Source organism: Dendronephthya gigantea, unplaced genomic scaffold (assembly GCF_004324835.1).
Source record: "Dendronephthya gigantea isolate DGI-Jeju-01 unplaced genomic scaffold, DenGig_1.0 000027F, whole genome shotgun sequence".
NCBI classification, from domain to species: Eukaryota; Metazoa; Cnidaria; class Anthozoa; order Malacalcyonacea; family Nephtheidae; genus Dendronephthya; species Dendronephthya gigantea.
In genome coordinates this window covers 1-22799 of record NW_021163037.1, presented here as the reverse complement: position 1 = coordinate 22799, position 22799 = coordinate 1, and the positions used below count along the sequence as shown (strand labels likewise).

The following is a 22799-nucleotide window of genomic DNA, read 5'->3' as shown; positions in this document are numbered from 1 at the left end:
CAAAAGACAGCAGGGTTTTGTCACTCATGGAATGAAATCGGCGATAAGTACAGGAATTTAGTTAACAGGGAGCTAAAATCATGTAGAGCGAAGTATTGTCACTTAATATTCATAAGTTGAAAGAAAAAAACCGAAGAAATGGTGGGGTGAAATTAAACGTGTCTGCAACTTTAATACTAAATGAGAACCAATAGGTTTAGCCAAGGTGGAAACGTTTTCTAACCTTACGCCAAAAGAACGAGCAAATGAAATCAATAAAGCATTTCTAGAATATCTTGAGGAGTACAGATTACAATGTCCGTCACCAAATTTTCTGTTGGAGGAAACGCCAATCTTTCCAAATGTATCAAAAATAAGAATGCAAAAAGTTTTATCGAAATTCCTAACAAACAGAGCATGCGGGCCCGATAAGTTACCTTATATAGTTTTAAAGGAATACTCGTACATCCTGGCCCAATTATCCTTAACACCTCGTACAGAGAGCAAAATAAATTATTCCAATCTGCTGTGCTTGACTCACACAGTAAAATGTATAATTTGTTACCAGAAAAGAATGAATTACCGTAATTACTCGAATAAACGCCTCCCTCGAATAAACGCCGCCCTCGAATAAACGCCGCAGGTACAAGCAAAAATATCATTAAACGCCGCCCTCAAATAAACGCCGCAACCTTTTCGTCATTGCGGCGTTTATTCGAAGTATTTATTTATAACCACGGTTCAATTTTCATATATAATTATATAAATAGAAAAGACACATAACTTTTATACTTAGTTTTTTTGGGGATTGATTGTATTGGTTGAATTGGCGTTTAAATTACACAATAAATTCAGAGTTGTTACGAGTTTGCAATAAACGCCTCCCTTGAATAAACGCCGCCCTCGAATAAACGCCGCATCTTAATTGCTAAAAATTTAATAAACGCCGCAGCGTTTATTCGAATAATTACGGTAAGTAACAATCTAAGACATGAAAGAACTTTCAATATTCTTATGAGCCATACAAATAGGGTAGCAAACTCTTCATAATTATTATATGCAATGTGTAATAAGGTCAAAAATAGTTAACTTCCTCGCTCGATTTTAAATACTTAATATCAATTATTTTACTTAATTTATATAAATAATTTAATGTTTTAGTATAATTATTACGTGATAGTTTTAACTCTAATAATGACGTAATTCAGTCTTAAGGCTGCAAGGTAATTTTATTAAATACATGCATACATACATACATACCCCTGGACCAAAGATGCAGAAGAATTACCGGATAACCGAACCCAAACGGAAAAGAAATTGGAAAGTACTGAATGTCGAATAGCCAAAAATTTCTTTCAATTCCTCAGCATCATATATACAAAGGACACTGCTTGAACGACTATTGGATGAAAGGAACAGATTTTCTGAACAATCTGTTAAGAGATTTTCTACGATTCCGAGAAAACAAAGTGGCTATCAACGCAGATACATGCAAGATGTATCACAGAGAAAGAGATCAAACCTGCACCAGCCATGGCACAGACCGCTCTGCAGAAGACCGCTGAAGAAGGACAGAAACGCTATTCCGAAGCAGCTGAAGTCATAAAGAAAAACACCTACATGGACGACAAATGTGATTCCGTGCATTCAGAAGAAGAAGCTAAGATAGTTACGGCAGAAATTGACGAAATCCTTCGCAACGGTGGTTTTAATGTCAAGTGCTGGATCTCAAAGCGATCATTGAAGAAGGATGAAGAAAGAACTGTTGAAATAAGTGAATCGGACTTAAAGTTTCTACAAGATCCAGGTGAAGAGAAGGTCTTGGGAACGGTTTGGAATCACCACAACGACGCATTTTGTTTCAAAGTAAATCCTCCTGAACTGACCAAATTTACGAAGAGAGCAATTTTAAGTCATGTAGCTCGAATCTACGATCCCCTTGGAGCAGCTGTAGCTTTCCTAATTCGTGCGAAAATGGAAATGCAAAAACTGTGGTTAGAAGAATTGCAATTGGATGACGAACTACCGAAAAGACTCCAAACAGCGTGGACTCGATTCTTCCAAGAGATTAACGACCTAAACAGCGGCACCTTCGAAAGATCTCTGACACCAGAAACAATGATTGGAGCCCCTGCACTGTGCATCTTCTCTGATGTATCGATTGAAGCCTTTGGAGCGTGCGCCTATATCAGATAGGAGATAGAAACCAACACCTTGGCAACCAGATTCAACGCAGCTAAGTCAAGAGTAGCCGAGCCCCATTGAAGTCGCTGACTATACCTCGCTTGGAGCTACAAGCAGCAGTCCTGGCAGTATAATTATGTTGTTCCATTCTCGAAGAGTTTTGGCTGCTTTTTTTAGAGATAATATTCCTCTCAGACAGCCACATCGTCCTTTCTAGATCCGAAAGCAATCCAGAGAATTTAAACCGTGCATTTCAGCTCGAATCGCGGAAATCCAGAGCAGCGAAGGCATGTCCCTGGGGAGAAAAATGTCGCCGATGATGTATGGCGAGGAATACCTGCTCAATCGGAACGCGGGAAAACCTAAGCTGCACCTGTATCGTACTCGTACTCAACCGTCAGAAGTCATTCCATGTAAGAAGTTTGAACTTGGAAAAAACGTATTCCAGTCACGCCTATCGCCGACGTCGAACCAAAGAGAACACAGAAACAACCCAGTACAACCCACCAGTCAGAAAATAATTCAGAAGAAAGTTCAATATCAGCAAAGGAATTAGAAGACGCCAAGTTATATTGGATAAAGCAAAGCCATAAGACACTCCATAATTGCATTAAAAAGGGAGAACTGAAGGGACTAACCCCATTTAACGATGACAACGGAACGATCAGAGTCGGAGGACGGTAAACAAAGCCACGATATCGTACGATGCCAGACACCCAGTTTTACTCCCACGTGAACACTGGATATCGCTACTGATTACTCGAGAATTGCACTAAAACGGCCACTCAGGAGTTGCAAAGATAAGGAAAGTATTGGATCATTCGATGCCATTACCTCACCAAGTCTATGAAATTTAAGTGCGTATGTTACTGTCAAATGCAAGCAAAAGCCGAGGAGCAATTCATGTAAGACCTGCCAACAACCTGTCTCAACGACATTCTGCTTGGTCGAGCGTCAACGATGGTACCACAAGAACCATTCAGAGAAACGAAGAATCTTCGTCATGGCGTCGACTTCGTCCAGAGGATAGCTAGTCGACAGTTTTTGGAAACATTGGAGTAGAGATGTATTTCCCATTTTAGTTGATGAGGAGAGCCCTCATCGGAAGGGTAGGGGGGGAGTGGATTAACAGCTTCCCTATAGGTCTGATTGACACGTGCGTAGACGCTTGTTGAACTTTGAGCATGACGTCAGAGATCACATACAACTGAGATGAATAGCGAGACGCAGAAGATGTAAATATAGAATGTTTGTTTAAAAGACAACGACGGGCTAACCTGAGAGATAAAGCATATATTATAGGACCTCGCCACAGAAGTACGCTATTGACTTTATATATATACTTTATTTTTATATTATTGTTTTATGTATATTAATATAGGTAATTTATATCACACGTGCGAACTTTATTGGGATTATATATGCATGCTTTCTTTAATATCAGTGGTGTATGCTATAGTCTATAGAAGTTAGTATAAAACTATATAGCCTTAAATCATGTGACATAATATGTAGCACATGCTGTGTGCTAATATATACCCTTCCATCACATGTCCTAATAATTAAGTAGTGCTTGCTTTAGAAATTAGTATTTAACAGTATAGCTTTGATCATATAATAAGTAGTACATGATGTAGGAATTAGTAAAGCAGCCTTTCTATAAGGAAACTTATTTAAGACAGCTAGTGATTGCTATTGCTATAAGCTCTATGTGCCTTTTTATGCATTACTTTCAGTCTATAAGGACAGCTAGCGATTATTAATTTATTTTTACTTCAAGTCTATTACAAACTTCTCATTTAGTCCCGCAGTTGCATTCATATCCAGACTCTTTGGAAGTGAGCTGTACGGGGAACGGCAGGAAAACCTTCCTTTCCAGTTGTTAATATGAGTTCGGAGTATTTTTTCCTCAATAGTGTCAACACCATTGGGCTTATAAGTTATTCCTCTTTATGGTGAACTGATGGATTATCCCATAATTGATCGACACATGATTGATGCAATATTTCAGAGCGTATCATCAGATTATGTTATATTCTGGCCATATCCATTTGTTGAAAAGTTTTTTCCACTACGAATTACAATGCGATTTCAAATCAAGATGCTAAACAACGATGTACCTTTCCAAGAAATAAGCTTCTTTTTGTAATGTTCATCCTAATTTGTTTTTCAGCAAATCTTGTGCTTTTCTGTACACTAGAGCACCAAATAAACAAAGAATTATACGGTCACGACTAGAAAAACTTTCCCTCTTTAACAATTAGGACATAGTTGTGACCGATGGATATCTTCATATAGGTTATATTTATTGAAATATGTAGTTAAGGGGCACTGGGTTGCATTCTTTATACTTTTTCAAGACCACTTTTTAGGTATCCAATGATTTAGTAAACAAACTTTGCTGCTGGAAAGAAGCCAAATGTTCTATATTTCTACAGTGTAGTATATCCTTCCGTTTGTAACAAGCAACCAAATAATCTAAAATGCTTATTCAGGAGTCCAGATGTCTACAAAACCAAACCAAACCATCATACCTTTTCCACTTTCAGTTCTAAATGCCAATGAAACTGCTTTAACTTAACAACCTCTAAAAAAGAAAAATATATATGACAACTTTTCTCTTCTTAAATCGGAAATATCTTGCAGGAATGGCGAATATTTTAAGATCTTCGCTAGATTGTGAAAAAAGAAGCAATAAAAAGCAATGTTGACAAAACGAGGGTGGAATTGTGCAGAAATAAGGAAGATTAGGAATTACTTGGAAATAGAGAACGATATTGTGCAAAAACAAAACTAAGTAAAGTAAGACTACCAAAAGTTCAGTTCTTTCTTCTTTCAGTCAGGAGGATTAGGAATTCTTCTGAATAGAAAAATGATATTCTGGAAAACAAAACTAAGTAAGAGTGCAGTAAGTTAAGTTCTTTCTTCCTCAATAAGGTGGTTTGGAATACCTCGGATATGGAAAATGATATTGCACAAAAACAAAACTAAGCCAGAGTGCAGAAAATTAAGTTACGAAATCCTCGGAAATGGAAAAAGCTATTGAGCAAAAGCAAAGCAAAACGAAGCTAAGTAAGTATGCAGAAAGTTAAGTTCATTCTTTTCAAATAAGGAGGATTAGGAATTCCTTGGAAATGGAAAAAGATATTGCGAAAAAGCAAAACTAAGCAAGGGTGCAAAAAGTTAAGCTGCTTCTGCTTTAAATAAGAAGAGATAGGAATACCTCGGAAACGGAAAAAGATATTGTGCAAAAGCAAAGCTATAAGTATGAGTGCTCAATTTCTTTCTTCTTTAAATAAGGAGGATTAGGAATTCCGTGGAGATGGAAAATTATATTGCACAAAAACAAAAGTATGCAAAGGTGTGGAAGGTTGAGTTCTTTCTTCTTGAAATAAAGAGGCTACGAAATCCTTGGAAATGGAAAATCGTATCGTGCAAAAGGAAAGCCTAAGTAACAGTGCAAAAAGTTAAGTTCTTCAAATGAGGAGGATTGAGAATTCCCCTGAAAGGGAGAAAGGTATTGTGCCAAAGCAAAGCTAAGTCAGAGTGGAGATGAAAAGTTAAGTTCTTTCTTCTTTAAATAAGGAGGTTAGGAATCCGTGGAGATGGAAAATTATATTGCACAAAAACAAAACTAAGCAGTGGGGAAACTTAAGTTCTTTCTTCTTGAAATAAGGAGGTTATGAAATGCTCGGAAATGGAAAAGATAATGCGCAAAAACAAAACTAAGCAACAGTGCAAAAAGTTAAGTTCTTCAAATGAGGAGGATTGAGAATTCCCCTGAAAGGGAGGAAGGTATTGTGCCAAAGCAAAGCTAAGTGAGAGTGGAGATGAAAAGTTAAGTTCTTTCTTCTTTAAATAAGGAGGTTACGAAATCCTCGGAAATGGAAAATAATATCGTGCAAAAACAAAACTAAGTAACAGTGCAAAAAGTTAAGTTCTTCAAATGAGGAGGATTGAGAATTCCCCTGAAAGGGAGAAAGGTATTGTGCCAAAGCAAAGCTAAGTGAGAGTGGAAATATAGATGAAAAGTTAAGTTCTTTTTTCTTTAGATAAGGAGGTTAAGAATCCGTGGAGATGGCAAATTATATTGCACAAAAAAAAAACTAAGCAACAGTGTGGAAAATTAAGTTCTTTCTTCGTGAAATAAGGAGGTTACGAAATCCTCGGAAATGGAAAATCATATCGTGCAGAAGCAATGCTAAATAAAAGTAATAGGCCGTATTCTCTGGCACGAAAAGTCGCTTAGAAAACGATTTTCGTTGCCCCCCTTCGGGCACTACTTGAAAACAAGATAGAAAATTAGGATAAATTATAGAAAGTCTAAATTCACTTGTTTTCACCTTCACAAACCTGCAGTTTTCGAGCATTTCATCTTTGAAAAATCAGTGAATTTGCATGTTTTGCAATACACCGACGCCATTTTGATTCAGGAAATGTCTCGGATACTTGGTGTAATATACGACATATATAGCAGATTCAGCAGTTTTATACCAGTATTTAAATGAAGTTACCAGCATTTTTGCTGTGCAAGCAGGTTTCAACAAGGAAGCTTTGAGTGGAGTTTTACAAGGTTTTTCGCAAATTTTCATAGTTTTTCAAAACTAAATTAGTCAGAGAAGACTTAGACAACAATTAATCGGAAAAACATCCACCAATTTTGCTTACACGCATCAAAATCATCCACGAGTGTTTTGTTTCTAGTCAAGTTATATAAAATAATTACTACACAATTCCTTTCCAGCATAACCTTTGTTTTATATTAACTACTTTTATAATACACACGCTTTCTCAAGAAAACTATTTACAACATCTCAGTTTTTTGACAAAGTTAATTACCAACGCCTTTATCTTATTATCATCAATCCACTAAAACGAATTTTTAGTGCGAAGACCCAGACATCTTTACGAAGTTGAAAAAGAACAAATTTCAAACATTTTCCTTATGAAAACGTGTGAGGACTTGTGAAAACTGCCAAGTTGGCCCAATTCCAAACTTGCTGAAGTATTGGAAAATGAATCTGGAAATCCAGAAGTCAATGTTTGTGCATTTAACAACAATGCACTGATTGTAGATGCTATGGCAGTTATTCAGTCGGTGAAAGGAAAATGGAAAACATTTGGCGATGATGCTCTTTTAAAAACCTCAACACGCTAGCACGAAAGTATAATTCCAAACGATTAGATTGTTGCAAACAGGTATCCTTAGTTGAGCATAAAGAATGCAGAGAGACAACGAAGAGCTGAAAAGTGAAAAAGGAGTCCAGAAAGGTCAAATCTTCAGAAAAGATCAGAGTGTTCCAAAACAGTGGAAAAAGTGTTTAAGATCCGGTGGAAACAAGGAATCTTTCATATCTATGTAAACACTGGAGGTCATGTAACTCCTCCCGGTGGTTTTCCATTTCAACTATGTACGTAACTGCTAAAGAAATATGCTATGTTTTATATCCCGGTGATTCCCCGAACGATATTGTTACAAGTAATGAGGTGTCTTCGCTTCATAGCACCACGAAGAGCAGACACTCGTTTAATTCTACATGCCAACCACGCAGCAGCAACGTACGATAAAGTTATCATCAAAAGCCCTGATACAGATGTTCTTATACCTGCGATTGGCATGCAACAACAGATCCAGAAAGAGATTTTCTTTTTGACTGGCACGGGAGATAGACGTCGTTACGTATTTGTAGCAATTATCTCGAAATTCTTGGGCGTGGCTGTTGCTCTTTGTTTACCAGGCTTTCATGCTTTTACCGGTAATGGCATTAGCAGTCAAGCAGCATCATGGTATCAGTGTTTAATGCAGAAGTCGATCTTCCATCACTGGTTGGCAATGGCTGGACGCTTGACGATAAAGAACTGGAGATAACTTGGATGACACGCCCACCCGCTCCGCGATCTTTAATTGAGTGTGTTGAGTGCAAGCGAAAGATTCTAGATGCTCGACCATGCGTTGTTCCTGCAAAAAGGCTGACTTAATTAAAGTGCACCGACCTATGTTCGTGTGGTGATTGCCAGAATGCAGTAGTTGAAGATGGTAACGACGATGATAGCAGTTATGGCTCAATCTGATGACGATGATGAACTTGAAGGATCAGGATCTAATCTGGATTTCGAAGATGACGTCGATGATGAGTTGTGGTATTAGCTGTCCGATTAAAAGGGTTGAGTTCAACATTTTATTTGTGTTTTAAAATTATAAGGCGCTCGTAATTCTCCCACACTGGTATTAAAACGTATGGCTGATATCAACCTTGGTATGCGTGTTCAATATTTTAACATGTACAGTAGTTGTACGTTGCAAATCACGTTTAAATTGATGTTGGCGTTGGTAATTAACTTTGTCAAAAAACTGAGATGTTGTAAATAGTTTTGTTGAGAAAACGTGTGTATTATAAAAGTTGTTAATATAAACAAAGGGTATGCTGGAAAGAATTGTGTAGTAATTATTTATATTAAATTGACTAGAAACAAAACGCTCGTGGATTATTTTGATGCGCGTAAATAAAGTTGTTCTTATTATTTGTAAATTCCAAGAGCTGAATGCTATAAAAAACGTAAAATTGGCGATGTTTTCCGATAATTGTTGTCTAAGTCTTCTCTGACTAATTTAGTTTTGAAAAACTATGAAAATTTGCGGCAAACCTCGTAAAACTCCACTCAAAGCTTCCTTGTTGAAACCAGCTTGTGCAGCAAAAATGCGGAAAACTTCATGTAAATACCGGTATAAAACTGCTAAATCTGCTATATATGTCGTATATTACACCAAGTATCCTAGACATTTCCCGAATCAAAATGGCGTCGGTGTATTGCAAAACATGCAAATTCACTGATTTTTCGAAGATGAAATGCTCGAAAACTGCAGGTTTGTGAAGGTGAAAACAAGTGAATTTAGACTTTCTATAATTTATCCTAATTTTCTATCGTGTTTTCACGTAGTGCCCGAAGGGGGGCAACGAAACTGAACGATAATCGGCCACAGAATACGGCCTATAATAAAATTAATAGCTTTGCATCACATCACAATATAGATACTGCATGCTGTAGAAATTACTATTTAAATACATGTAGCTCTGCATCAATTGACATAATAAGTATTAAGTAATGCATACTGTAGAAATTATTATTTAAATATATAGCTTTGCATCGGATAACATAATAAGTACTGCATGCTGTAGAAATTAGTGTTGAAATATATAGCTTTGCATCATAGATAATAATAAAAATCTCAAGATGTTGATGCTTTGTATTGAGATGAACGGAATTGGTCAGGTATTTAACAAAACCCGGTTTGTGATATCTTGTTTCAAATTTGTATCGCCTTTTTTCTCCATGTAGTGGCATAAATGTTTACTTTTAACTTTAGTGCGAACATGTCAACTTGGAATTTAATGCCAGGAAAAGAATAAAGATGGTATACGGCAGAAGGCCAGTGGAACACTACGAACTTCAGTTAGAAGTCAATATGAGCGAAAAGGAAGATCACATGCAAGTCTTCTTTTTCAAGGGGCAACATCCTTGTTGCCCGTCTTATTATAAGGCCCTGGTTCCTGCTCATTTATCAAAGTTTTTTTAGTACTTGCGGTAACCGTTAGAATTTCTATGTATTCAATTCATAATTATTTTATACTCCTACGGTATAGTATTATTTAATAGTGCTTTTTGATGCATTCAATATATAATGTTACTTTGACACGACATAATAGGTAGTTTATGTATTTAAACATAGCTTCATATGACATAATAAGTAATGCATGCTACAGGAATTACTATTATTTAAAAATACATAGCTTCGCGTGACAAAATATAAGTACTGCAAGCTCCAGAGTTTACCATTTAAATATTTAGCTTCGCATCATATAAAACAATAACTAGTGCATACTTCAGAAATAAATAGCTTTGCATCACATGACATAATAGGTACTGCATGCTGTAGAAACTACCATTTAAATTTATAGTTCCGCACCACATGACACAATAAGTATTGCTTGCTGTAGAACCGTACGCTGGAATGTTTGCGAGGTTGCGAGAGACGGCCCCGAGGACTAATAAAAAGGTTAAAGTCAATATGAACGAAAAGAAGATTACAACCTTGGTACATCGTCATCGATCTATTCAAAGTTTTTCAAGTACTTGCGGTAACCGTTAGAATTTCCATATACTCGATTCAATCAATTATTTACTGCTAACCTACTATTATTTTATAGTGCTTTTTTATGCATTCAATATAATGTTACTAAGTAGTTTTATGTTTATTTATTCATATTCCTTGACATATCCCAAGATCCCCAAGACAATTTCTGGTCAAGTGGAATTAAGGCGTGTTTTTATAAGCATTAATTTGTTTGGCTCAGAACACTTGTTTTTTCTTTGAAATTATTATATATTGAGTGTCATACAGCCATCATAGGTTGTTGAATTGTTGGGAATCGGAGAAAGTTACGGCATAACAAATTCCATGTGGTGAAAAAGATTTGGAAACCGCTTTCCTGCGATAAATTTATAATGAACGAGGATATACTTCACTGTTATACAATCCTTGTCTTCGCCTTTGGAGAAATTATGAATTGGCCATGAAACAAAGATGCAACATCAGTTACTACATTAGTCCTGTGTCGGGAAAAAGCCGTAGAAACCTGTTTTCTATAACAAATACTATCAAAGGAGATATAGCCTTTATACTGTGTTCATTTAACCACACAATCTTCATTGTTCTTCTATCCACCCGTTCTGAAGAGGATTAGGAATTCCTCGGATAACGATAGTGATATTGTGCAAAACAAACCAAAGCAAGAGGGCTGAATTAAGTTTTTTCTTCTTTAAATAAAGAGAATTCGTGGAAAAGGAAAATGATATTGGGCAAAACAAAACTAAGAGTGCACAAAGTTAAGTTCCTTCTTCTTGAAATAAGGAGGATTAGGAATTCTTTAGAAATGGAAAATGATCACAAAATCACTACTATGTAAGACTGCAGAATGAATTGCCCGGAAATGGAAAGAGTATGGTGCAAAAACAGCAGTAAGTAATAGTGCAGAAAGAAAAGTTCTTTCTTCTTCAAATAAGGCGGATTGTGCGAAAACAAAATTAGGTATTCCTTGGTAATAGAAAAGGATATTGCACAAAAACAAAACTACGCCAGAGAGCTTCAAATAAGCATAATTAGGAATTCCTCGAAAAAGTTCTTTTTCAACTAAGCTAAAGTGCAGAAAGTTAAGCTCTTTCTTCTTCAAATAAGCAGGATGATTACTGATCTATGATTACGAATTCCTCGGAAATACAAAGGTATTGTGCAAAAACAGAAGTAAGTAAGAGTGCACAAAGCAAAGTTCTTTCTTCTTCAAATAAGGCGGAATAGGAATTCATTGGAAATTGGAAATGGAATTGTACAAAAACAAAACTAACGAAATAAGACTGCAGAAAGTTTAGCTCTTCTTGAAATATAGCGAACTGTAGGAATTCCTCGCAAATGGTATATGATACAGTGCAAAAACAAAACTAAGTAAAAATGCACAAATATTTATTTTTCAAATAAGGAGGATTAGAAATTCCTCGGAAATAACTGATGTTCCGCAAACACAAAATGAATCAAGATTACGGAAAGTTAAGCTTCTTTCATGTACAAATAAGGAGGATTGTGAGTTCCTATAGATGGAAAATGATATTGTGTAGAAGCAAAATTAAGATAGAGTGCAAAAAGTTAACTTCTTTTTCTTCAAGTAACTTCTTTCTTCTTCAAGTAACTTTTTCCTTCTTCAAGTAAGAGGGGTTGGGAAGTCTTGATTGCGGAAAAATAAGATAAGTAAGACTGTAAGAGAGCAGAAAGTTAAGCTCTTTCTTCTTCAAATAAGGGGATTAAGAATTCCTCGGAAATAGAAAATGATATTCAGCAAAAACAAAACTAAGCAAGAGTGCACAAAGTTAAGTTCTTCTTCAAATAAGGAGGATTCAGATTTCCTTGGAGACGGAAAAGGATATTGCGAAAAAGCAAAGCTAAGAAAGCAAACAGTTAAGATCTTTCTTCTTTCTTCCTCGGAAATGGAAAGTGGACTGTACCAAAACAAAAATAATTGAGAGTGGAGAAAGTTAGTTCTTTCTTTTTCAGATGAGGAGGATTTTAATTTCTTGGAAACGGAAAAAGATATTTTGCGAAAGCAAAGCTAACTAAGAATGTAGAAAGTTTAATTATTTCTTCTTCAAATAAGAAGGTTTAGGAATTCACTGGGTTTTTAAAAAGATTTAAGCAAAGACAAAGCAAGACAAAGCAAGAGTTTAGTGAGTTAAGTTTTTTTCATCTTCAAATAAGTGGGATTGGGAACTCCTTGGAAATGAAAAATGATATTGTTCAAAAACAAAACTAATGAAGAGTACAAAAAGTTAGTTTATTCAACTAAGCTAAAGTGCGGGAAGTTAAGGTCTTTCTTCATTGAAAAAGGAGGATGATTACTAATCTATGATTACAAATTGCTCGGAAATGGAAAGAGTATTGTGCAAAAACAGAAGTAAGTAAGAGTACAGAAAGCAAATTTCTTTCTTCTTCAAATAAGGCGGATTATGAATTGATCGAAAATGGGAAATGGAATTGTGCCAAAACAAAACTAAGTAAGACTGCAGAAAGTTAAGTTCTTTCTTCTTCAAATAAGAAAATGAGCATTAGTATATTAATACGAGTTGCTCGGAAATGGAAATGGAAAGAGTATATTGTGCAAAAACTGAACTAAATAAGAGTGCAGAAAGTAAGGTCCTTTCTTCTTCAAATAAGCAGGATTAGGAATTTCTGGGAAACAGAAAAGGTTATTTTGCAAAAGGAAGGCTAACTAAGAGTGCAGAAAGTTTAGTTCTTTCTTCTTCAAATAACAAGGTTTACAAAAACAAAACTAAGCAAGAGTGTGGAAAGTTGAGTAGGATATATATTTATAAGGAGTTTTCAAATTCCTCGGAAATGGAAAAGTATATTGTGCGAAAGCAATGCTAAGTAAGAGTGCAAAAAGTAAAGTTCTTTCTTCTTCAAATAAGCAGGAAAAGAAATTACTTCAAAACGGAAAATAATATTGCGCTTAAAAAAAAAATTCGCAAGAGTGATTCAAATAATCAGGATTAAGAATTCCCCAAAAATGGAAAAGGATATTGTGCAAAAGCAAAACTAACGAAGAATGCAAAAAGTTAACTTCTCCTTCAACTAAGCTTAAGTACAGAAAGTTAAACTCTTTTTTCTTCAAATAAGCAAGATGATTACTATTCTATGATTACGAATTGCTCGAAAATGGAAAGAGTATATTGTGCAAAATTCTTCATTTCAAATAAGGATTATGAATTTATCGGAAACAGAAAAGGATATTGTGCAAAAGGAAAGCTAACTACAACTACAGTAAGTTATGTTCTTTCTTCTTCAAGTACGAAAAATTAGGAATTCCTCTGAAATATAAAATAATATTGTGCAAAAACAAAACTAATCTAGGGAGCAGAAGGTTAAGTTCTTCTTCAAATAAAGAAAGTTAAGCTCTTTTCTCTTAGGTAGTTAGAGTTATTGTTTTTACATTTTTTTTCTACATTTGAACAGCAATTACATAATGATAGTTATATAGCTTTACGTGACATAAGAATTAGTAGCGGATGCCATATGAATTACTATTTAAATATATAGCTTCGTATCAAATAACACGATAGGTAGTGCATGTTGTAATGTAGGAATTAATATGATAAATAAAGCTCAAGATGTCGAAGCTTTGTGTTGAAATGAACGGAATGGGTCAGGTATTTAACAAAACCCGGTTTGTGTTCAACTTTGTATTGTACTGTTTTTCTCTATGTAGTGGTATAAATGTTTACTTTAAACTTTAGTGTGAACGTGTCCACTTGAAATTTGATGTCAGAAAAGGAATAAAAAAATACATCCATTGCAGGGCCGTACGCTGGAATTTTTGCTAGAATGGTGTAGACGGGCCGTGGAACACCAAGAATTTCAATTAAAAGTCAATATGAGCAAAAAGAAAGACCGTGAAATTTTGTTTTCCCCAGGGGGTAACTCCATGCTCATCGGTGTATTAAAAGTTTTTCTAGTACCTGCGGTAACCGTTAGAATTTCAATGTATTCTATTCATAATTATTTACTGCTATCATACTATTATTTACTAGTGCTTTTTTATACATTCAATATATAATGTTACTTTCACGCCACATAATAGGTAGTGCATGTAGGTATTCAATTATATAGCTTTATATGACATCATAAGCAATGCATGCTGCAGAAATTACCATTTAAATATCTAGCTTCGCATCACATGACTTAATCAGCAGTACATGCAGTAGAAATTATTATTTAAATATATACCTTCGCACCATATGACACGATAAGTAATGCATGCTGTAGAAATTACCATTCATAAAAAGTAATGCATGCTGTAGAACTTACTATTAAAATATATAGCTTTGTGTGACATATTGATAAGTTGTGCATGTTGTATGAATTACTATTTGGATATCTCGTTGCCTAGATAATAAAAAAACTCAAGATGGTGAAGCTTTTTGTTGAAATGAACAGAATGGGTCAGCTGTCAGGTATATATTTAACAAAACACGGTTTGTGATTTCTTATTCCAATTTTATTTTACCTCTATTTTCAACATGTCAATTTTAATTAGATCTCAGAAAAAAAATAAAAAAGACCTATATCGCATGGCCGCACGCTTTTTAAATATATAGCCCTGCATCACATGACACAATAAGTATTGCATGCTTTAAAAATTACTATATAAATAATCACATGGCCTAATAAGCACTGCATGCTGGAGAAATTACAATATTTAAATACATAGCCTTGCATGTTTATTTAATCACTATCTTGATTGCTCTTCTTCTAGCGAACTCCCGTTATGCATGGGAAGGGTTATGAATTCCTCAGAAATGGAAAATGATATTGCGCAAAAAGAAAACTATGTAGAAATTTAAGTTCTTTCTTTTTTAAATAAGGGGGATTATAGGAATTCATTGAAAATGGAAAATTATATTGTGTAAAACAAAACCAAGTAAGAGTGCAGCAAGTTAAGTTTTTTTATCTTTAATTCACAAGGATGCAGACGGTTAGGCTATTTCTTCTTTAAATATGGAGGATTAGGAATTCCTCGGAAATGGATAGTGTGCAAAAGCAAAGCCAAATAACAGTGCAGAATTTTAATTTCTTTCTTCTTCAAATGACGATTAGGGATTCCACGGGATGGAAAATGCTATTAATATACTGCACAAAAGTAAAACTAAGCAACATTGTGTAAAGTTAGACTCTTTCTTCTTCAAATAACGAGGTTACGAATTCCTCGGAAATGGAAAAGGATATTGTGCAAAAGCAATGTTAACTGAGAGTGCAGAAAGTTATAAGTTCTTTCTTCGTCGAATTAGGAATTCCTCGGAAATGAAACAGGAAATTGCACCAAAACAAAACTAAGCAAGAGTGTGGAAAGTTAAGTTCTTCTTTAAATAAGGAGGATTGGGAATTCTTCAGAAATGGAAGAGGATTTGGAAAAACAAAACTAAGTAAGAGGGCAGAAAGTTAAGTTATTTCCTCTTCAAATAAGGAGGATTAGGAATTCCCTAGAAGTGGAAAATGATATTGCAAAAACAAAACTTGGGAAGAGTTCGGAAAGTTAAGTTCTTTCTTCTTTAAATAAGCAGAATTAAGAAATCCTTGGAATAGGAAAAGATATTGTGCGAAAAGAAAACTAATCAAGAATGAAAAAGTTACATTTTTCTTCATATAAGGAGGATTAGGAATTCTTCAGAAATGGAAAAGGATATTGTGCAAAAGCAAGGCCAACTAAAAGTGCGGAAAGTCAATTTCTTTCTTCTTCAAATAGGGATAAGGAATTCCGCGGAGATGGAAAGTTAAGTTCTTCTTCTTCAAATAACAAGGTTACGAATTCCTCGGAAATGCAAAAGGATATTGTGCAAAAACAAAGCTAACTAAGAGTGCAGAAAGTTAAGTTCCTTCTTCGTCGAATAAGCAGGATTAGGAATTCCTTGGAAATGGAACAGGATATTGTGCAAAAAGAAAACTAACAAAGAGCGCAGAAAGTTTAGTTGTTCCTTCTTCAAACATTCAGGATTAGGAGTTCCTCGGCCAAATGAAAATGATACTGTGCAAAAACAAATTTAAGTAAGAGTAGAGAAAGTTAAGTTCTTTTTTCTCGAAATAAGGGGATTATGAATTCCTCGGAGATAGGAAATGATATTGCACAAAAACAAAACTAATTAGGAGTGGAGAAAGTTAATTTATTTTTTTAAATAAGGAGGATCAGGAATTTCTTAGAAATGGAGAATGATACTACACAAAAACAAAAGTATAAAAGTAAGAGTGCAGAAAGTTAAGTTTTTCTTTAAATAAGGCGGATTAGGAATTCCTCGGAATGGAAAATGATATGATGCAAAAACAAGACTAAGTAAAAGTGGAGAAAAAGTTCAAGTAAGGATTAGGAATTCGTGGGAAATGGGAAATGACGTTGTGCTGAAATAAAACTACGTAAGAGTGTTTAAAGCGGTTTCTCAGTAACATTCATATTTGGACTCTTTGGAAGTGCCGACTGTGGTGTGCTCTTTAGTGTTATTTTGTTTGAGTCAAGAATATAAATCTCTGCTGGAACCAGGGTGATATGAGGCTAAGTCTGTTGACTGGTTCTGTTAATGCTGAGCTAATCACACATATGGATAATCCCAAAAATAATCCCACTCATTATTCGGATCCTATCTTTTTACTTTTTCTTCTTGTTTAGAGACAAACATAAACTAAGAGACTAAACATAGTTATGAAGCTATTTGGTACATTTTGTAATTCGTATTGATCTCTTTCTCAAATATCTTCTGGCGTACATGTAATGCAATAAATATCTACTTTTTACATTAGTGTTATAAATATTTTCTTTTTACATTTTACACGTCGAGTTCGATTTGATGTCAAGAAAACAATGTTTTACTTTTGATTTAGTGTGGAACGTGATTAGAAGTACTCTTACCTGTGGTATATGTTACGATATTTTTCAATTTATTTACTTCTATTACTTTGAGTTTAAGGCATTCTAATTTTAGTTATTCTAATTATATTTAATTGTGAATTTAATATGTTCTAATATATTATTGTTCTATTGTGTTTTGTTTCGTCATTTAACATTTGTTACTAACTTTTCACATTTGTTTTTTAGGTATCGAACATTCAAAGAACTAGCAAATGCATTCGTTAAAGAGTGTTTGAATTATCTTGCATGAGAGGGTTTTTCTCCGGGCGCTCCGGTTTCCCTCTATACATTTACACCTTTTCCTAATTGGCTCACATGTTCATGCTCGCATACAAATAAAAATAGTTCTATTGAGCTTGTTTAATGCATTAAGGCTATAACTTGAATTTACACAATACAAACATGCACAAAGTGTTGCCATAGCTATAAAATTTATACCTATGGTGGAAACCCAAAAATAAACCAAAACAAAAAACAGTGCCTGTGTGTCGGGACCGAAATGGGTTATAGGGTTCAATTCCCTGTGCACTGTCATGTCTAACAAATGAAATTTGATTGTTCTTGCTATTATTCTTAGCCAAACACAAACAGATAGGTTTAAAATTATTTTGAAATTCGAAAAGGTGAGACGTGATACAAGCTTTTCCGTCAGTCTAGACGAAAACAATTTTGATCATAATTCTCTATTGTGATAGTGCGATATTGGCGATGTTTTTAAAACAAGTTTTTTCCATTAGAGTTTCGAGTTCACTGGAGTTTTCCTTCTGTTCTGAGTATTCAGTTCAGAAACCCGTCCCACTCCCCAGTTTCCTCAAATTCAAAATGGCGAGGGACGGACACGGACAGTACCAAGAGAACGTAGTTTTCACTGTTGGTTTAAGAGTAAGCTCGTTTTGTTCTCCTATAAAGGTTAATTTTTTGCTAACTGCTAATCTCCCTACTGCTAATATGATATACAATATTTAAGGAATACCCTGCATCCAAGGATTGCCGATATCGTAGGCTGGAAGGACTGGGGCTAGTTGACAAATATAAGCCATTAAAACCATTAAGGTGGTTATCCCCCTTTAAATTGTGAATTTTGTTGAAAAAATAAAAAAAATGCTATTAATGGGTACATTAATGCAAGAAAAAACATGATCCGAAAAACATCATCTTGTAAACTCAAGATGTGAGTTAAAAAAACAAGACATTTTTACGGTGATATTTCAACTTTATAGTTCTTATAACTAAACATAATGACAAAATCTAGACCGGTTCCAAAAAAGATAACTAAACATTGCGACAAACGTTCTGACCGCGAGATCACGTGCGTGTAGTGCGTGTTACATGAAGTTTTTCGCCTTTCAAATATGATCATCGTCAGCGAACACTTGTTTAATAACTTTAATTGTTTTGATTCTTGACCCGTTTCGTCTCTTTCCATACCGCCATTAGCCGGTAAAAAAACACCCCAAACGGACGGGCTTGTACTAAATGTGTAACGTACTGGAGTGAACAGTCCCAGTACGTTGGGGAAAAGCCCGCATATTTTCGCGCGTTGTGGCGCAATATTTGAATTATTTGAATAACAAAATTTATTTACCGATTATTCGATGCGAATATTTCCCAACGAGCCCTTTTTCTGCAACAAAATTTCCTCCAGATATTTCACCTCGACATGACTTCTCTCAGCAAAACAAAAGATTATAAGAGATTTCGATATCAGTGAAAAAATCTTTACAGCGAGCAAGATAACAGAGAAATGCCGGAGACAACAGAGACAACAGCGCACAATTACAGAATTTAATATTATTGATAGCTAGTCTGGTTCACTGTAGTTAGGGAAATGCGTCATTTCCGCTATCTCCAGATCTTGAGCTCGTCATGAACTCTGGGGCGACTGCTATCTGCCAGATGAACCGGGTGTCTTGTTTATGTTTTTTGTCATTATATATACAAAATGCGTCTCTGGTTGTCAGGTTGTTTCTTCATAGACGCCTTATTTTCGCAACAGATGCAGTGTTCCAGTAGATATAAATATTATTTTCATCGAAAGAGTGTAATATCATGACCGAAGATTACATTCTGTCCCATCCTTTGCGGACGCCATTAGCATATGATCCACGTTTCAAAGGTGCGGTACGTGTACAGTATGTATAAAACCAGATAACGGAACAATTTTATTATTTCTATATGTATACATAATACATTGAATGAAAATAAAGTTTTATATGCCTGCATTTACTTGTTAGACTTATTTTCAGGTTATGTATAAACAGTTACAGTTCTTGCGAATTTCATTTCTTTTTACTGATTACTGCAAATGGGTTTCCATCTAATTTTTTAAAGTCTTACCAGTGCAATAAGAAAGAAACTTTCCAAACTTTAAAAAGCAGATAGCTAAATACCTTCCCTTAAAATGGATGCTAGATTATGGAACAAAAGGCCTATGACATGAGTAGCAAAACTAATAAAATTCTCCTAACCATTTTGTCAACTGCAACAATATGGCAAAGGAGGGGATCGATCTTCTACAGTTCAGCAAATTTGTCTTTATACAACTATTATCATTTTTTTGCTGAACTATCAAACTATTATTTTTAGCTTATGTAATACTTTCTAAATGCAATTCTAATTAAATTAGAAGAAGAAAAGATTGCATAAAGAATTTTATATGTATATATTGGTGCATGGGAAAAAGGGTGCCTTGTTCTAAAATTAATAGATGCTCTCACAGGTCATTTAATAAATCACAAAATCATTTTTGTTGTTTTTTTATTTCAAGTTGATATACAGTTGGATGAACCATTGTGGAAAGTTCTTTTATCTCCAAGTGATGTTGCTATTGAAGTTTTGACACTCTGCTCACAACTTGAGCCTTTGTGTAAAAGAAAGTATACTGTAAGTACTGTAGGAGTGAAATATCTTTATATGAACATGTCCATGTTTGACCTTGTTGATATAGTGGGAAAACCACAATGTATGTATAATCCATAAAGTGTTGTATGATATTTTTATAATATCATCATCTGGAATACTACAATGATTTATTATAGTTTCATTCACTACTATTTTGAGTTTAGGTATTTTTTTGTCTTTTTATATATCCAGTGATAGGTTCCTATATAGCCATAATATAGCTAAGTGATTTAGTTAGGGCGCTCATTTGGCTTTGAACATCAACCTGGTGTTTCTCATTTAAATTTTAGTTTAGCAACTCCAAAACAATGGTGGGAGATAAACAGGGTAGGCTACACCACATAGCTGGGCAAAATTGGTGATAAATTGTGTAATTTGGGCAGTTTTGCTACAAAAGAAGTCATAAAATGGGGCGAATCGCATTTCAGAGATTCTAAATTTAGGAAACGGGAACCTGTAGTATCTAACTTGCACCTTACTCGGCCTTACTCCCCCTTGCCCCCATTTATTAGGCTGTATCCCCATGGTTAGAGTTGTCTTTAGGAGTAGTCAACCACATGTTCCCATATTCTGGGGACAATTACAAAATACTTCTGGACGACTATGGTTTATAGTGTAAATCATCTTTTTAACTACCAGACTAAAAGTGGAAAGATCACCAACAGTCATAAGAATGAATTTCAAAACTCGTTTGAACCGAAAGGTGAGACTTACACTAACTCTTGTGCCTCAAATACTCTAATGCATAGGCGTCCTTATTTTGTATTCAGAACACCTGTAATTGATCCAACATACAACTTATTTCTGCAATTTTAAAACATCTCTTTGTTTCCAATTTTGCCATGACTTCTTTAGCACGTGTTGTTCTTCGAAAGATGGAAGAGTATCTGCAGTTTTTGCCAAGTCCGCAACCTACCTTAGAGGTAAGTGCATGACAAGGGGGTGAGGGAAATCCTGCAATCGGTACACATTATACATATAGCTAAGTCCCCTTAAGTCATTCGTATGCCTCCTGTAAAACATATTCTGGGTTCGCGCGCGCTGAAGGGTAATATAAGGCTTTTGGTGTGTTTTGGGTAATTTGTGATAATTTTATGACATAAATGTCTATTATCACATATGTCATTAAAACTAAAAAGCCGTTTTGAAGAGTCGAGACCACAGTCCATAATATGCATAATGTTTGTATACATATTTAGGAGTATCTACAATACAGTGGTTTAGCCGAGCTTTTCCCAAGAGTAATGTCTTATATTGATAGCCCCGAACGACCAATATTTTTTGCCCAGGAGTATCTTCTTGAAGGTACTAATGATTTTTTTTGTGAAACATACTTGGGTTGTGATAGTTTGGGGGTTGTTATGTATTGTGTCAAACTACGATTCCTTATACAGCTTTGTGTTATACATTGTGTTGTATTGTGGTAATTGTTACATGTGGAATGTGCATGTGCTGATATACAGGGTGTCCCCAAAAAAGAAAACTATTGAAATCACTCATTGTTAAAATTTGAATGCCATGTTAACGAATTTCAGCCTGTGGGGATTTAATGCAACTTATGAAATGCTAAATGCTTTGTGTTGCTAGAGAAAGGGGACTTGTCGAAGGTCATGGTCCTTGAAATGCACATTTAAATAATGTTATCCATATTTGCAAATTGTAAATATTGTTAATAAATATCATTTTTGCGAACAAGCAAATTTTACTGCATCATATGCATGCATAAAAATGAGTATGGTAAACATTTATACACTTGTGGGTCCCAACAGAGTGCTTAGGCATTCAAACTCTAACAATTGCATTGTTATGGGTGATTTCAATAGTTTTCGGGTTTTTTGGGACACCCTGTATATCATTGTAGCTGTTTTATATTTTGTCAATTGTACATATTATCATCACAGAACATTTCAGTACCTTTGGGTTGTTGAACCAACTAGTTACATTATCCCATCAGTTGAATTACGATGCGTTTAATCGCTCCAACCACAAGTACATGGCTCATCAATTGGCGTTGCTTTATGTAAGTTAAAAGTCGACGTTTCCCCATTGCCTATGATTTATACCGTAATTTCATACATCAAAATGTTATACAAAGACATAAAAGCATAAATTTAGTATGCATGGTAACCTTCCGAGGGTATTTTCTGCTTGTTTCTTTGGTTAATTTTTCACAAAAAGTATAATAGTCGCATTCCTTGTTACTATGAATTTTGAATTATCACATTATATGTGCAGAGCTGGATTACAGGGGTTTTGTGATGGAGGGTGGGTTGGTTTGCATGATGGGCACCTAGAAGATACGGTATAGTGAAATTAGGAAAAAACGTACTCTAAACTTCCCTTCATGTAGGAAATCCCAAATTCTTCTCAATAACCAGTGCTGCAAGTTTATATACCTACACAAAGGGAACAATCAGGGCATCGCTTTTTTGCACAACCCCTTGATCAAAGATGTACTCCTCCAGCCTCCTGATCAAAGATGTACTCCTCCAGTCCTTCTATACATATAGTTATTATAGTGACAAAATGAATGTTAACAAGTCGCTCTTTGGTCTGATTTCTTTTTTTTCTCATTTCTAACGAAATTTAGCAATCGATCAACCTGCTTGGGTGCCAAGAACTATTAGCCCAAAAGAAAGAGGTGGAAGGTCATTTTAAAACTTTCAAATCAAAACTTGTAGTGAAAGACAAAAAGAGTATTCCGAAACTTCCAGATGATGAAAAGGAATGGTAGGAATG

General features: G+C 35.0%; 1 protein-coding gene and 1 long non-coding RNA gene across 2 annotated transcripts; one reads left to right on the top strand and one right to left on the bottom strand.

Annotated features, from left to right (window-relative positions):
* Positions 1 to 4084: 4084 nt before the first annotated feature.
* LOC114523413 lies at positions 4085 to 18940 on the bottom strand. The gene is made up of 3 exons (XR_003687020.1): positions 18745 to 18940; positions 4698 to 4750; positions 4085 to 4359 (listed from the first exon to the last, which is right to left on the bottom strand). It is a non-coding gene; the product is annotated as an uncharacterized LOC114523413 (long non-coding RNA).
* Positions 18941 to 19061: 121 nt separating this feature from the next.
* LOC114523436 lies at positions 19062 to 22794 on the top strand. Its single transcript, XM_028544351.1, has 7 exons — positions 19062 to 19275; positions 19927 to 20042; positions 20700 to 20763; positions 20916 to 20983; positions 21260 to 21365; positions 21962 to 22080; positions 22651 to 22794. The coding sequence occupies exons 1-7, from the start codon at positions 19209 to 19211 to the stop codon at positions 22792 to 22794; spliced, it is 684 nt and encodes a 227-aa protein (XP_028400152.1). The 5' UTR covers positions 19062 to 19208.
* The last annotated feature ends 5 nt before the right edge of the window (positions 22795 to 22799 follow it).

Bases quoted from the DNA above. Each gene is read 5' to 3' on its own strand.
- LOC114523436 (XM_028544351.1), top strand. From the start codon at position 19,209: ATGACCGAAGATTACATTCTGTCCCATCCTTTGCGGACGCCATTAGCA. The intron at 19,276-19,926 runs GTGCGGTACGTG...TTTTATTTCAAG, and splicing joins ATATGATCCACGTTTCAAAG to TTGATATACAGTTGGATGAA. The intron at 22,081-22,650 runs GTAAGTTAAAAG...AACGAAATTTAG, and splicing joins ATCAATTGGCGTTGCTTTAT to CAATCGATCAACCTGCTTGG.